This window comes from Corvus hawaiiensis, chromosome 3, assembly GCF_020740725.1.
Source record: "Corvus hawaiiensis isolate bCorHaw1 chromosome 3, bCorHaw1.pri.cur, whole genome shotgun sequence".
Lineage (NCBI taxonomy): Eukaryota > Metazoa > Chordata > Aves > Passeriformes > Corvidae > Corvus > Corvus hawaiiensis.
This window is the reverse complement of record NC_063215.1, coordinates 114048485-114063124: the sequence shown is the minus strand read 5'-3', so window position 1 is coordinate 114063124 and position 14640 is coordinate 114048485. Positions and strand designations below refer to the sequence as shown.

The following is a 14640-nucleotide window of genomic DNA, read 5'->3' as shown; positions in this document are numbered from 1 at the left end:
CTGTGCTGGGCACTCAGATCATTTAGTTTGTGATAAATATTTAAAAGTGTCACAGGGCCAAATGACAGGGAGTTTAGGAAACAAGAGAGATGATCTAATTTAAAAGTTTCAAGCTGAGATTTTTCCTGTGGAGCTGTTCATTTACCAACAGATAGGAATCAGTGGACAGCTGTATTGTTTTTGATATTCCTGTGATAATCATGCTATTAATTGCTTGTGCTGGTCTACATTTTTTAGCGTTTTTGTGGGGGTACGTCAGGAAAAAGTCTGGGTGATATACAAAGTGTTTGCTACCGATAATCCCAAACAGGAGTTATGCTCTCTATAACAAATACAATCCATCAGTACAGCCTTCAAGACTAATAGAAAATTTTCATGCATTTTACTGAGATAACATAACTACTAACATCCATTAACTTATTTATTTTTAAAGATTTAATGTTTAATTCAGCATTGCTACTTGTCTCTCTTCTCATTTTTCTAGATAAGTGTGACAGGGTATGAGATCCTGCCCTTTTGTTCCAAAGCCACGTGCTGGACAGCCCACATACTTACCTGATTATGAGTTCAAAGCCTTGTGCAGGTTGATTTAAGTGCTCTTTTAACTGATTGATTGATCCCGCAAAGGAAAAAAAGAACCACAAACCTTTGCTGGAGCACTGGCGTTTGCTTTTGATACACCACAAATTGAAATCGTGGCAAGGGTAGTGGAGCAGAAATAGTGATGGATTCAGTCCCAGCATGGTTGATGATTGCCTGTCATTAACTTTTCTTGTTTTGATGGTCTTCAGCCTGTTTATGTATTCTGTATCTTGAAGACTCCCCATTAGATATTTTTGTGTGTTTCACAATGTGAGGGTCACAGTGAGGCTTTGGGTTTGGATTTTTTTTTCTGTCTGCAGTCAGTGGAAGATCCCAACAAATTGCTATTGTTTTGAGTGCTTGTTGCTAACTAAGATGACTGTCTTCTGATATGCTTCTCAGTGTGTAACCCCTCTGGGTTTTTACACCATTGTATTAGAATTGTATTCCTCTTCTCAGGAAAGAAATCATCTTTGTGTGTTAAAGTCTCACTTTTCATATAATATACTAAGAGTATATAGAGTGTTTTCCCCTCTTCTCTTGAGAGGCTGATGGAAGAGACAGTGTCCTGAGAGATCAAAAGTGCATTATCTCTTTGATGTCCTACCTCTCCTCATAAGTAAGATAGAAAGCGTCTGGTAGGGAAAAAGGAACAAGACATAGATTTTGTTTGTAAAACTGTACAAGTTAAAAAAAAAAAAAAGAGAGAGAGAAGAGAAGACCATGTTTTTGGATTTGATTACTAGTTTCCTTAATGGACACCAGAATTTTGAACAGCAAGGCCACAATGGACCAGGCCATGGTTTTAATCCTTATTTCCATTGGTAGATTTTCAGCTTTGCAGATTTTTACTGTGAAGGTGCTGAAGCATTGGCAGAAGTTGCCCAGAGAAGCTGTGAATGCCCCATCCCTGGAAGTGTTTAAGGCCAGATTGGACAGGGCTTTGAGCAACCTGGTCTAGTGGAAGGTGTCACTGCTGGGGGGCTGGAATGAAATGATCTTCAAGATCCCTTCCAACCCAAACGACTCTGTGATTCTTCAATGATTCTATAATTTTAGATTTTGAGGGTTTTTTAATGAATACTAGTGTTACCAAACAAGTGCTACTTCTTGGGAAATGGCACTTTTACAAAATCCTGGCATTTCTGAAAACACGTGATGCTCCCAAAATAAATTCCAGGTTTCAAATTATTTGCCCACTGAGTTAACATGCCTAAAATCTCCAGGTTCTGGAACATACTCATTTCTCTAGTTTATCTTCAACTAAATGAACAGGACATAAAGCATTTAGAGAAATTATGTTTTCCCAGTCCTTCCACCTAATTACTGTGAAAGATTTATGGCAAATAAGTCTAGCTGCATATTGCCAAACTCAGAATGGGAAGTTTCCTGCTATAAAAGTGTAAGTCTTTCAAATGTCAGCTCACTTGTGAGTGTACCAAAACAAGTATTTTGAGTCCCATTAGAGTTGACTAACAGTTTTTCTGCTTTTTTTTTTTTTTTCACTTCATATTTCTGGGATTAGAATATAGCAAACACATTGAATAGCTATTTATTGGTCTAAAATGTGATGCTATTCAAAACAGAGTACATCCATCTCTGCTACTGTGAAGATCTAATATTTTTGGTTTGAGTCCTCTTTATCATTTTTTTAAAGGAAAAGGGGGAGGATGGGAACGTGAAAGGGATTTTCATTATAAGAGTGGGGGACAGTGCAGGAATTACATTTTGAGGGGCTTCGATTAAAATGAAAACCTCCTGTGAGACTGCAAATCTCAATTCATGTAAAAGTGTATGTCTTCTGTTACTATAGAGGTTATACTGTCCAGGAAGAAAGTCCACACAAACCCAGTTTGCACATGGCCTTTGAGCCATGTAGACAGTCTTCATCTGTCTACAGAAGAAAAAAAAAAGGGGGGGGGGGGGGGGGGGGGTGGCGCAGGGGGTAGAACAGTCATATTTCAAGAGTATCAGGATTTTTCATGCAACACTGTAGAGGTATCCTCTTATTCCAGTCTGTGTCAAGTTTCTCTTTCCACTGTCTGCTAAGAACTGTTGCAATTTTACCCTTAAAAACTTACATGCTTGGCTATGATCTTTTGGGGGGAGAGCTGACATCTCCAGGCAACACCTTCACAAGTGCTTCATTACTGCATATATGGAAGTAGATCCTTTTTACACAGCATATTTCACATGAGCGATGCTTCTTTCTATGAAATGTAAGGGCAGAACAAAGTGATTAAAGTCATTAATGTTTATGCAGCAGATAAAGGACGTATCAGGCAGGCTGCACTCAGTCTGGTATGTCTGTCTGTACAAGATTGTGCTGGGGCTACGAACTCATTTTCAATTGACCATGTAGTATGTAGATTGGATTGAACCTGTGATTATCTTTTGTTAAAGAGAGTATGCGTGCATGCACGTGTGTGTGTGTGGGTGTGTGGGTGTGTGTGTGTCAGAGAGTGTTCTGCATCTTCATCTCAGTCTACCAATTACTATTTAACTCAATTTAATGATTAGACTTTCTGGCAGGAAAATGTAAAAAGGAGCTGGATTTAGTACAGGTGAAGCATAACTCCCTACTATGCAAAGTTTCTGCACACAACACCTTGATTATAATTCATTAGCACTTAATAAGAACTGAATTTTTATTTGAAGGTCAACTAAATTAAATCACATACTAATTAATTTAAAAAATAAAGTAGTGATTAATTATTTCCAGGTATTCACCAAAGTCTGGGCTTCTGTGGGAGTGCCATTGAAAGCAAGTCACTGATTTTCTGCATTCTCTGAAATGGAGTCAAGTTCAGTTGGCTGGAGGGCTTGTGTTTTCAGAAACAGAATTAGGTATATGACTTGGCTAGGGGTTACCCCTAAAAATTCTCTTTGGGCAACCCAGAAGCCAGTTAGTATCCTGCTTGTAAAATGTAATGGGTATAAATTCCTCTTTCGCCAGCTGTAGCTCTCTGTATGGAAAAAAATTGATGTCCTAAAGACATAAATGATTGAGAAGGGATAAACTGAAAGATAGAGCATTTTAAATGCAGGGCAGCTGTGCAAATCGACATAAATTAGTCATTGGTAAGTGCATGAAAAAGATTGACTGAAAGGCCAATATGTGCAGAAAGAGGTGTTTAAAATCAGCTCCTAGGTATATATTAAGACATCTAAATGATTGACCTGATTTTCAGAAGTGCTGAGCATTCAGCAGCTGCCAATGAAATGTTTTTACTTCACCCTTGGGCTATGATTAGACCTAAATTTCAACCTGAAAAATTTCAATTTTAGGTAACTGAAAAAGAAACTTTTTAAATGAAAGAATTTCAACATCCTCAGCCATAGCTGTGGCTTTGCATGCCTACTACAGTGAAAACATTCTTCTGTCCCTTAGTTAGAAGGATTTCTGGGAAAGCAAAGTGGCTAACACAAGCTAATTTGCGGGCTTTGGGGTTTTTTAACCAGGGACATCAGCACCACAATCCAACCAGCCACTTAACAACTTCCACAAGGTTCACTTTGAGCTGTTTGTAACGTGGGTTTTTCACTTCTTCACATTTAATTTGACCTGAGTTGTGCATCCAGATGGGGTCCAGCCCCTGAACCATTCAAGAGGTATTTCTGCTTTACCCTTCACCAGTACTGGCATCTGCAACAGTGAGCACTAATCTACTTAGCTGGCTTATTTAAAGCCTCCTTATTTTTTAATATTAGCTGACCTGGAGCCATCCAGCTGCGCTCCCGTCAGTCCAGTGTGAGATCCTGCTCTTTCGTCTCATCCCTCCAATCCTTTCTCCTGGACAGGCTCTAAACAAGACGGTCAGGTTTTTCTCAGCCTTTTTTTTTCCCAGAGCCCTGTACAGCAGGTCCTGCCCCTTATGGCAGGAGAAGGGTGCCCATAGTTTTTATACCAGCTGCACCTGGAATTTCTTGGGTGGACAGAAGGTGAGATGCCCTTCTGTCAGCTTGAAGCACAAATGGGTGGGAGAAGTATTCAGTGGATGCCACCTGCAGAGATGAGCTGCTTGGTCTATTACCTGAAAACTTGCTAAAATATCTCTACGAGGTGTTGCACCTAAAAAGATCTGGTTTACCAAGCCATTTAAACTTGGGCTCCAATAAATCTAATTTGTTATAAAGACAGATTAAAATGAAATCTTGGTGGATATAAAAGTTACATTTTAAAGTCAAAGCTCAAGAATCTCCTCCTAACTTCTCATAAATCACCATTTTATAGTACTTCATTTTAACATATTTTGCTTGTTTTATGAGGTGAATACCCTAATCATGTGGCAGCCTCTGTGCACACCATTACCTGTAATTTTAGATGTCTGCTTGATTTCTTTCACTCTGGAAATATTCCACTCATTTATCACAGTATCATGCTTAAAAAAATAAAATGCACTGAACCTGTTTCTTTCCTAATGACCAGCTTTTTCCCTCTTCAGTCTTCTTAGAGCTCCCTAAAACATGGGGATTTATCTATGCTGTGTACAGGACCCAGGTGTTTTGCACACTAGAAACTACTCAGTAAATAAGCCATACAGAGAGTAGCTGGGAATGTGAATTTTAAAAGATCATTAAAACCACTTAACATGCAGTTCTTACCATCTCCCTTCTTCCTTAGCTTTTGCAAAATCGTCTTAGAGCAATGTTGCCTTATACAGCCAAAAGAAAAAATGAATGGTATGGAAAAGCATGGGGATTTATGCAGGATTTAGACAAATAGTGCATGATTATTGGTAGGAAGGATAGGATTGATAGTTTACTGCAAGCTACGTGCTTTTCTTGGATATGAATTCAACATACGGTTGATAGAAGCAGTGAATATACTTGGGAAGTATTCTGATCAGTTTATTTAAAGCCTAAATATTTTGTTCACAGGTTGTTAAAGACTGGGGCTAATTCCCTGGTGGATTCAAGCATGCAGTCTCATAAGACACTTGTTCCAATAAAATGGAGGGGTGCTGAGGCAAGCACTCCTGACATGGACACTGCCACTCCAGCCAGCAAGGAGGAGTTTCGAGGGAACTAAGGGATGCTCAGACTTCAATGAGTACTTAAGCTCCTGATGTGCAGTAGATAAATGTGGCCTATCTTTGGCTTATTTATGCAATTGAATGTCCTGTTTGGTTCATTCATGTGTGATGTTAGGAACTGTGCTCCAGTGTGGTATCAGAAACACAGATTTTTTTTTCAGTCCTGACTGGAGGAGTGTTAACCTTTACAGTCCCAATTTGTACTTAACCCAAAGTAAGTAGTGCTCAGTATGTATGTTACCAAAAAGCTAAGCAATACTGTGCTGTGAAAGAATATCCTGGCTTGGATTCTCAGGTATGACTTAACAGATAATTAACTGTGTTAGGAGAAGACTAACATTGCTTTATGCCATTTTAAAAAATCAGGTGCATGAGAGGTGAACAAAGGCCTTAGGGATGGCCAGAGGCCATGTAGACCCTGGAATCATATAGGACTATAATACTAGGCTTACGCACAGTTGCACAAGGCTCCAAAGGGTTAAGTGAGCACAGAGGATCAGCTGAGTCTGAGGAATACCACTGCACTACTGAAAACTTGCACACAGAAAGTAGTGTATCATCAGCATTTTTATTGATCACTGCCTTTGGTTTTACACTTCCACTTTTTCTTGGTACAGATTTGCTTCATAAATCTGGGTTTATTCCTTTGCTTTATTTTATTCTTGTTAATCCTGAAAGCAAATCTGTCTTTGAACCTTTTGGCTTGAATATTTAGTGCAATATTTGCATTTGAAAAGAAGGAACCTTTGATATGGTCTTGACCTTAAGGATATTGGAACTCAGAATCTGCATGATAACATCAGTCAAGATGTTACAGCTAGGCAGTAACTTCTGTCCATTGTCTGTTACTTTCAGAGACATGCTTTGCAAAAAACAACTTGTGAAAAACTATCAGTGTATATTGCCTGGTATAATTTGGAATTCAGTGCAGTTAAATTGCTTTCTCAAATACTGGGGCAATAGGACAACTGTTTATGACAAAAATGAAAGTTTAACACAAAACTATAATTCCTTAAGAATAATGCCCATGGGGCAGACTGCCAGCTGTGCCAATAGGTGGGAATAGCGAAGACACCCCTCCCTCTGATGCTCCACAACAAACAGCAGCATGATAGGGCACATATGTCAGCCAAGCTCGAGGCTTCTTAAAATCCATTTGTTATCATTGACCACAGCACATAATTGTGCCTCTGATGCTGTGGATTGATTTTTGCATTAAATTGGAGTCATTCCTCATTCTGGGAAAAAAGGTGGCACCTGTGAACTGGGATTAAGGACACCAGTCTGGAAGTATGAAGTATTGTGCAATAGGTATGGGATAAGAGAGCTCTAAGGGAGTGATGGGGCAGAGCTGCTTGCATGTCCCCCTCTCAAAGACTTTGATATCATACTTATCGTCACTTTTGACTGCTTGAAGGGCTGTGTTTGGGCCCTGGCATCATGGCACTCAAGGCAGAGGACTTCTTATTCCAGCTTTGCCAGTACAGTTCCTTTTACTAGCATGCAACTGTATCATACAGAAAAATATATCAATTTAGGGTATGGAGTTACAGGTAGTACAAATCTTGTCTTGACTGAAATCCTGAAAGCTTTGCCAAAAACTTCAGCAAACCCAGAATTTCCCTTTAAATGTGTTAAAAGCTTGCTTGAAAAATTCCCTGTAGAATTTTTGTGCTATTCCCATTTATACCAAAAGGTCCTTCAACTGGATTTTTGATTAAACTTGGAATTTGATAAAATTCTAATTTAGTTTTGCTCCAATTTAGGCTGATAAGGGTAATCCTTTGAACCTCATTGTACAGTATGTATGGTATGAAAGACTGGTGCACTGGTCTACCCAAGAAGAGTGGGTAGACATTAAGTTCATGGTAGGGTAAAAAAAAAGTGCAGCAAGTATAAAGTTTAGCAAATTGTACATCAGTGAGTTATTCTACTTTCAAACTTGGGTTTTTTAAACTTACTGTCATGCCAGAAAAGAAGTAAGAAACTGTGCAGGTAGTTAAATATTTGCCTTGGGGGATTATTTGCAGTTAATTAAAGCCACACACTCTCAGCACATACCTTTCCTACAGATTATTACATTTGGATCAGATTTTAACAACTCAGCTTTCTCACTTATCCATCTGAGATTATTTTTGGACACTTTCAGGAACTGAGTTTTACAGGGACATTCTTGGGTATATTGTAAGATTTGCTCAGCTATATTGTAGAGAGGGACGTTCCAGAATTTAAGCCATAGAAACACTGTCATAACGTAATTTATTATCACATGCTGTAGATCTTTTAGCACTGTCATTTTCTTTTTCCATCAAGCAGCATTCTAGAAAGCATCTCACACGGGAACACAAATACTAATTATCTGTTGCTGCTGTTACGACCTGGAGTGGACTTACCCCTGGCATCTGCACAATGTCCGGTTAGATCAGCACTGGTTTTTAACTAGGCTCAAAGAGAGCTCTTTATCCAGTGAAATCTGTGTGTGATGAGGATGAGCAAAACTAAATCAAGTGTCTGTGTTGCTGTATTACCTGAATGCAGTGGAATTATGCATTATGCATTTCTTGATCCCCATGCAAAAACTGACTGTTGTCAGAAAATGCTGTTTGACACAAAAAAAAAAATTCCCTGTGTTTATGAAGACCCTAGATAGCACAGCAATTGGACTTTCTGGCATGTAATTTAAGTCTCACTGTGCCACTGGTTCCAAGTATCGCTTCGGGCAGTTTGTTTTGATAGTCTGCCCCAAAAAAGGAAAGCACTCTTGGCCACAATAATGACCTTGGGAGTTCTGTCATCAAGTGACATGAGGCTAGGATTTGCACAGGGATTTATGGGATCAACTGTTTCTGGAAAGATTTAAAGTTTCTAGAAATCCAACGGTGAAAAACTGTTATTCTAAATAAATAACAAATCACTTTATTTATCAAGTAGGTGGTTCATACTGTTTCTCATAGATTTGTGCCGCTCCACTCATTAGGAATAAAATTCTTGGTAGCGCTGCTGGTTATTCTTATGCATCCTTCCTTGCCAGCTTCTGGTTTAAGGTTTGTACTGCAGGCAAAAAACTGTTCAGTAAGGGTAGGGATTCCGAAATCAGTTTGAATAATTGAAACCCACTAGTATACTTCTGTAGTTTATAAGACTGTAGTTAAACAGATAGAAAATCAATCAGTGTATCAAAATGCCAAATATGAAGCTGGCACCTGTGGGCTACCTCTAACTTAAGTTACTTTTCCAGCATGAAAGCTGCTTCAGGATTTATTTGTTTGTTTGCTTTTTCCTCAGATCCTCTGAAAGACTCCAAAGGCACGCAGGGGGGTGATTCAGTGGATCCTGTGGTGTGTGAACAAGATCAAGTCAAAGGTAAAAGTTTTGTATCAAAGTTTTTTAAGACAGATATAATGAACCAGTGTGAAACTTCAGTTCTTCCAGTGTCAGCATCCAATGGGTGTCAGCCTGACCTCTGCCACCTTAAGGAAACGCTGTTGGCTAGTAGAGGTTGTGTGTCAGCCAGTCATGGGGCAGTAATCCCTGATGCTACTGGGAAAGCCATGTCTCTAAATAGGTTTAGCCATACTGATCCTGGGTGCATACCATTATCATTGTCCTCCTATGTTGTCACTGTGGTTCTGAAAGCCTGTGGGGTGTTTCTGTTCCTTCTCCTGACTGTCAAGTGCAAGTGCTTTACAACAGCTCCTATGAGAAACAGTGTCAAGGCTGAGCTGAAAAAGAAGAAAAACCTGTAAGTGCTGCAGGGTCAGTTTTGACCAGCTATTTGACAAACTTAATGTTTTGTATTGTTAAGTGATATTTTCATATATAAAATGTGTCTGACATTGTTCACTTAATAGAAGAAAAACAGTGCTTGGCTGAGAAATACCATGCTGTGTGCGAGATTCATGTTCTGTTTTGATGAATTTAGCATTGCCTGCATGCAACATCATCCTGATACCATTTTCTGTTTGTTGTATTAACAGGACAACAGGATGCTTCTGCAAATGAGGAGATTAAAACTGGGGCAGATTCCCAAGGCTCCTGCATGGAAATAGAAGGTACTCTATATGTGTCTTGAAATCAAAAAACAAGATTAACAAGCAAAAACACTTACATAGAATCATGGAATCATAGAATGTCTGGGATTGAAGGGACCTTAAAGATCATCTAGTTCCAACCCCCCTACCATGGGAAGGTGCACCTTCCACTAGACCAGGTTGCTCAAAGCCCCATCCAACCTGGCCTTCAACACTTCAAGGAATGGGGCATGGAGTATGTGTGTCTCTGGGATTGCAATGAGTCCCGGTGAGGACCCATGCTTGGAGTAGGCACATGGGATTTTGTGTTAAATCCCAGAAAGTTCAGTATCTTCAAGACTTTGCTCTGAACTAGAGCCCCTTGGATTTCCTTGGACAGTTTTTTCATTTTTACTCCTGGAGGAAAGTGTCCTTTTCCCCTGTCAGTGTTTTTAGTGGCAAGGTCTTTAGTGGGTGTTAATCCTTTTATGTCCGTTTTGAAAAGCCTTATTCTTCATCTTTTTATCAAATTTATTCAGATCCACTGTTGAACCAAGAAGACAAAACAGAAGCTGAGATACCTTTGATTCTTGGTGCAGAGGAAAAGGAAGAAGAAGGAAAAGAAGAAGGAGGTGAGCCTATTATAAAACAGATGGAGACAGAGAATGCTGCGGGACTCATGTTATCCTTTTCTATTGTGAGGAAACATGGAAAGAACACATTAAAGCTTTTTTTTTCCCCCTAAGAAAAATCCTTTTTTTGTCTTATTTTTGAGTATTATTTTGATATATTGGACTTGAATTTGCATAGGAAGCTAAGTGCAAAAAAGTGCACACTCGAGTTCAAAAGTGATGTTTAAATACGCTTCTCATTTTCAGCTTTTGCATTTAAGCACATAATACTGATTAAACAACCAATTTATGTCCATGTAAGTATCCTTTTGATCATGTTTGCTAAAAGCATCCAGAGTATTTAAAATAAATGGGTTTGATAGTTATTTGTGAAGTCATTAGTAGAGATTTAACTAAAGATTAACTAAAACTAGTAATTGTCATGAAGAAACCAATATTTGGAGTGAAAATGCAGAGTCTTCTGAAGCAGTAATTTTTTTCTGGGAGTAAAGTATTGAAAACCTTGGGAATGCTTTTGCAAGGAAATGTAGAAGTTTAAGTGTTGGATACTTCTGAGAACCCTGCAGTCATCTCACCATTTGTAAAGGCACATGGTTATATAAAAAATAATGTATTATGTAAATAATTATCTAATTTTAAAGTAAATGCAAGTTAATTATATGGTCATTTGTAGAGCCCAAGGTTGAATTTTACAGTTCCAAATTAAAATGCCAACATGATTTTTACTGAAAATTCTGGTCAATACTAACTGTGTTGTCCTAATTATGAAGTCCTTTTCTCAGCAACATTGACACCAACTTAATTGCAAACCTGCATTAGCAATATTGACAGTTTTCTTCACTGCAAAGCCAGGTTAATAGAACCTCTTTGTTCATATACAGCTAAACAATATTTCCTTCCCTTTTTTTTTTTTTATTTCAATTGCCTATCTGAGTTGAGACTAATCACATCTCCTTGTTATCATTTGTGCTAATGGTATTGGTTTTGTGCTGTGTTAATGATGATGAAGGTAGAATTGATATAATTCTTATGTTCAAATTCAGGTAAATGGTACCACACTACCTCAGTTGCAAACCCAGGTCATACAATACAGGCTCACTCTGATTGCAAATACCAATGTTGTTATGTTAATCTCCTCCAAATAGAAATTATTTACATTTTATTTTATGCATCATCACAAGCAAATTGGACAAAATTTATCTTCATTATTTGCACATTTTCTCCTCTTTACTACTGTAAAGTCCCCTACAGGACTGTCATTTAGTTGCCAGCAGAGAAATTATATTTCAACATCTGTTCTACTTACTACTAAAATATGCAACATTAAGGAAGAGCAGGTAATGTCAGAAAAGGGTTGTTCTTGGTACCTTTCCTTTTCCAGACCTTGATTTAGAAGTTTCAAATACTAAGTAAAGAGTTCTTGCTAAGTATTTTGGAACTTGTTCCTACCTGAGATCTCAGGTGTTGATACTGTGCAGGATTCATCTGATCCAAAGCTTGTTGAAGTCCATAGAAGGAGTGCCATCAGTTTAAGTGATCTTTTGGTAAGTTCCATGATAAGAGGAAATGTGTTGAGTCTGTGTGCAGGATAACAGCATAAATATTCTGTTCAGCTTCTTGCACATATACTATCTTTGGCACAGGGAAAATAAATGGGTGCTCTTGCAGAGCAGGAGCAGAGAGGGACATAAAGACTTTCCCTTACATTGTTTCATTCTTGTGGGTATAACCACCCTCGTAGCTCATCTTGCTAGACGCTTCTTGTTCTGGTGGGCACAAATTCTGCCACATGGGTTTTGAAGGTTTACCATAAAGTGAAGTGGGTCTCAACAAAAAGAGGTAAAAAAGATCAGCTGAAGCTAAAACTGATAAAATAAGATATATTTCCCAATGAGAGGCTCCTCTTAATGGAAAGAGATTACCTGGCATAAAAAAGAGATTTAATATGTGGCATTATTTTATGTAACCCAGGTGCTACCTCCTGAAGTAATTCAGCTGAACAGTTTTCCAACAGCACACACAGTACGTTTGACATAGAATGAAATACCATGTTTTTGTCTAAGATTGTGGGAAAAAAGCTAACGTGGGACTGATAGTCCTGTTAAACAGAAATTCATGGATCTTAAGTTAGTTTGACCCATTCTAGATCTATGTGCATAGCCAAATGTAGCAACTACTAAAATGCAAACTACCTGGTCTTTCTGTTCTATGTGATATTTTTTGTGTGTGTTTTCAAACGCATCCCAGAGCAAAGGGTAGCACATACCTGCCTCTCTCTTCTCTCTGTCTCACTGGGACCATTAGATTCTTGGGAGTCATCTGCAATCCCTTCAGTCCTCAGCACTGGAGCTGTGTAAGCCACTAAAGGACCAACAAAGAACAAAATCCCTTTTCCAATCCTAAAGCTGGATTTCTGCTCAGTTACTGATTGCGGCTTTGAAATGTGCTAGGAATTTTTTCAATGATGTGGTTTTCTGTGGAAAAAATGTCTCTTTCTTGCTGTTTTAGAGATGTGTCTCAGTGTACATGAACTTCTGACAAACCATAGGTTATCTTCTGATTTAATTGCACAAATTTTACTGCCAGCTCACCTCTGTCTTTTGGGGGTTTTTAGAGCTTGCAGGGTCCATTCTGTATAGCTCATTTCACTTCACAGCTCCAGAGTCACACCATAGTGCGTATTCCCACGGAGTCCCAGATCCTGGTGCTTTCAAGGCTCTGGGACGCTGGGAGCCTGCAGGAACGAAGAATCAAAAACTTGGCAGTCGCACTACTATACCGCGTTGCCAATAGTAAGAACCAAGCCAGATTACCCTGAAGAATATAACAATGTGAGGCATTGTGTGTTTCATAAAAACCTGCTGTTGCTTTTTCCTAAATCAGTAATAAAATATCACGTGTGCCAATTTATTCCCTTTTTTTCTACTGTAACTTGAAGTTATATATTATGAGGGAGGAGCTGAAGAGAAAAGGCAAACTAAGATGCTTTTTAATTTTTTTCCGACTACTATAATGCACTCATTCTGGTTCACAAAAGAAAAATGAAAATCTATGTTTCTTATAAGATTAGGGAATGTTCTCAAATCCCTTTATTAAAAACCAGAGTAAGTGGTGATCACTGACCTATTTGCTGACTAGATAAGTGTACACAGTTTAACAGACCTTTTAGCAGTCCTTTTATATATGTACACTTGGAAATACTCCTGTTGTGTTGTAATGACCATGCACTCAGCACTTATTTGTAGGTTTAATCAGCACATTTATTCCACAACACAGTTTGGAGCACGTGGAAGTAAATCCCATATTTATTTGCGTGAATATGCAGCCAATTTCTCCTCTGAGCCCACTCTCACCTCTATCATCTTATTTCCCATCTCTTTCTATCTCCCTTCAGCAAGACATTCAGTATGATGATTTCGCTCACTAATCACCCTTATAAGTTGTTTAACACTTTGAAGGGGTAGGATTTCTGTCAGAGCACTAGAAAATGAACAGTTATTGCTGTTATTTCTCTGTTTTCTCTCTTCTCTATTTTGGCTGAAATATTTTGTCATCTTGTGCCATCTGGAACATAGTTGGAGCTTGACCTGCGATGTTTCTCCACATGAAAAACATTAGAGTGGTTGGGTAGCATCCTCACCTTAACCATGAAGTTAGGGCTGGCTTGGGGGCAGGCTGGAGGAGGTTTCCATCATTTGCAGTACATTTGTCAATCTTCTGGTCAGTGCTTGTTTACTCTAAATTTGAAGTCTGCCTAATTTCAAATTTGAAGTCTGCCAAGTTCTCTTCTAGCTAAGACCAGTTTTGCTCAACAGTCTTTGTAACATGAATAACTGTAATCTGTAACTTTGTAGGCAACATTTTGTCCATTCTTCACTTATTCATTTTACTTTAGCAGGAGTAGATAATTTTATGGCATAATCTTGGAGAGAGCTAAATATTTTAAAACCTGGGGAAAAGCTCTCATGTTTTATACCTTCAGTCTCAGGCATTTATGGGATTTTATATGCATTGGTAGAGTCGTAAATAATGTCAAAATAATGGCTCTGTTATCAAAGTCAAAAATGTCAAAATGACATTTTGGCTGTAGAGAAACAAAAGATGTCTTGAGAAAGATCATTTTGGAAAAATCTGACATTTTTAATATTGATTCATGGCAATTTTATTGCTTAACCAAACTCCTTTAATTCTTCAAGTGGAGAGAGATGAGACATTTTCGGGGGGGGGGGGGGGGGGAGGGCGGGGAGGGAAGGGGGATAAAAGTCTTCCCTAGAATCTTTAAATAGGTAATTTCACTTTTTTTGGAAAGAGATTAATATTTTGGAGTGTTGTGACTTCTGAAGCTCTAGTAAAAAGGCTCCAACTTCTTTTATTCAGTTG

At 38.5% G+C, this 14640-nt stretch overlaps 1 protein-coding gene and 1 long non-coding RNA gene across 9 annotated transcripts in view; one reads left to right on the top strand and one right to left on the bottom strand.

The window, feature by feature from the left end:
• The window catches only part of MACROD2 (mono-ADP ribosylhydrolase 2), an 895327-nt gene that overhangs the window by 841749 nt on the left and 38938 nt on the right, over positions 1–14640 (top strand). For all 7 annotated transcript variants that reach the window (XM_048298703.1, XM_048298702.1, XM_048298700.1 and 4 more), the window contains 3 exons: positions 8904–8981; positions 9596–9670; positions 10168–10260. In XM_048298703.1, coding sequence (XP_048154660.1) covers positions 8904–8981; positions 9596–9670; positions 10168–10260 — 246 coding nt within the window. The remainder of the gene's footprint in view (positions 1–8903; positions 8982–9595; positions 9671–10167; positions 10261–14640) is intronic.
• The window catches only part of LOC125323583, a 35643-nt gene that overhangs the window by 1257 nt on the left and 19746 nt on the right, over positions 1–14640 (bottom strand). Inside the window, exons 2-6 of one of the 2 annotated variants that reach the window (XR_007202566.1) lie at positions 12527–12994; positions 11966–12182; positions 11710–11837; positions 9213–9340; positions 2664–2792 (exon numbers count right to left, since the gene is read on the bottom strand). This is a non-coding gene — a long non-coding RNA (uncharacterized LOC125323583). Of the gene's footprint in view, positions 1–2663; positions 2793–9212; positions 9341–11709; positions 11838–11965; positions 12995–14640 lie in introns of both variants that reach the window. The other variant, XR_007202565.1, reaches the window with a different exon arrangement.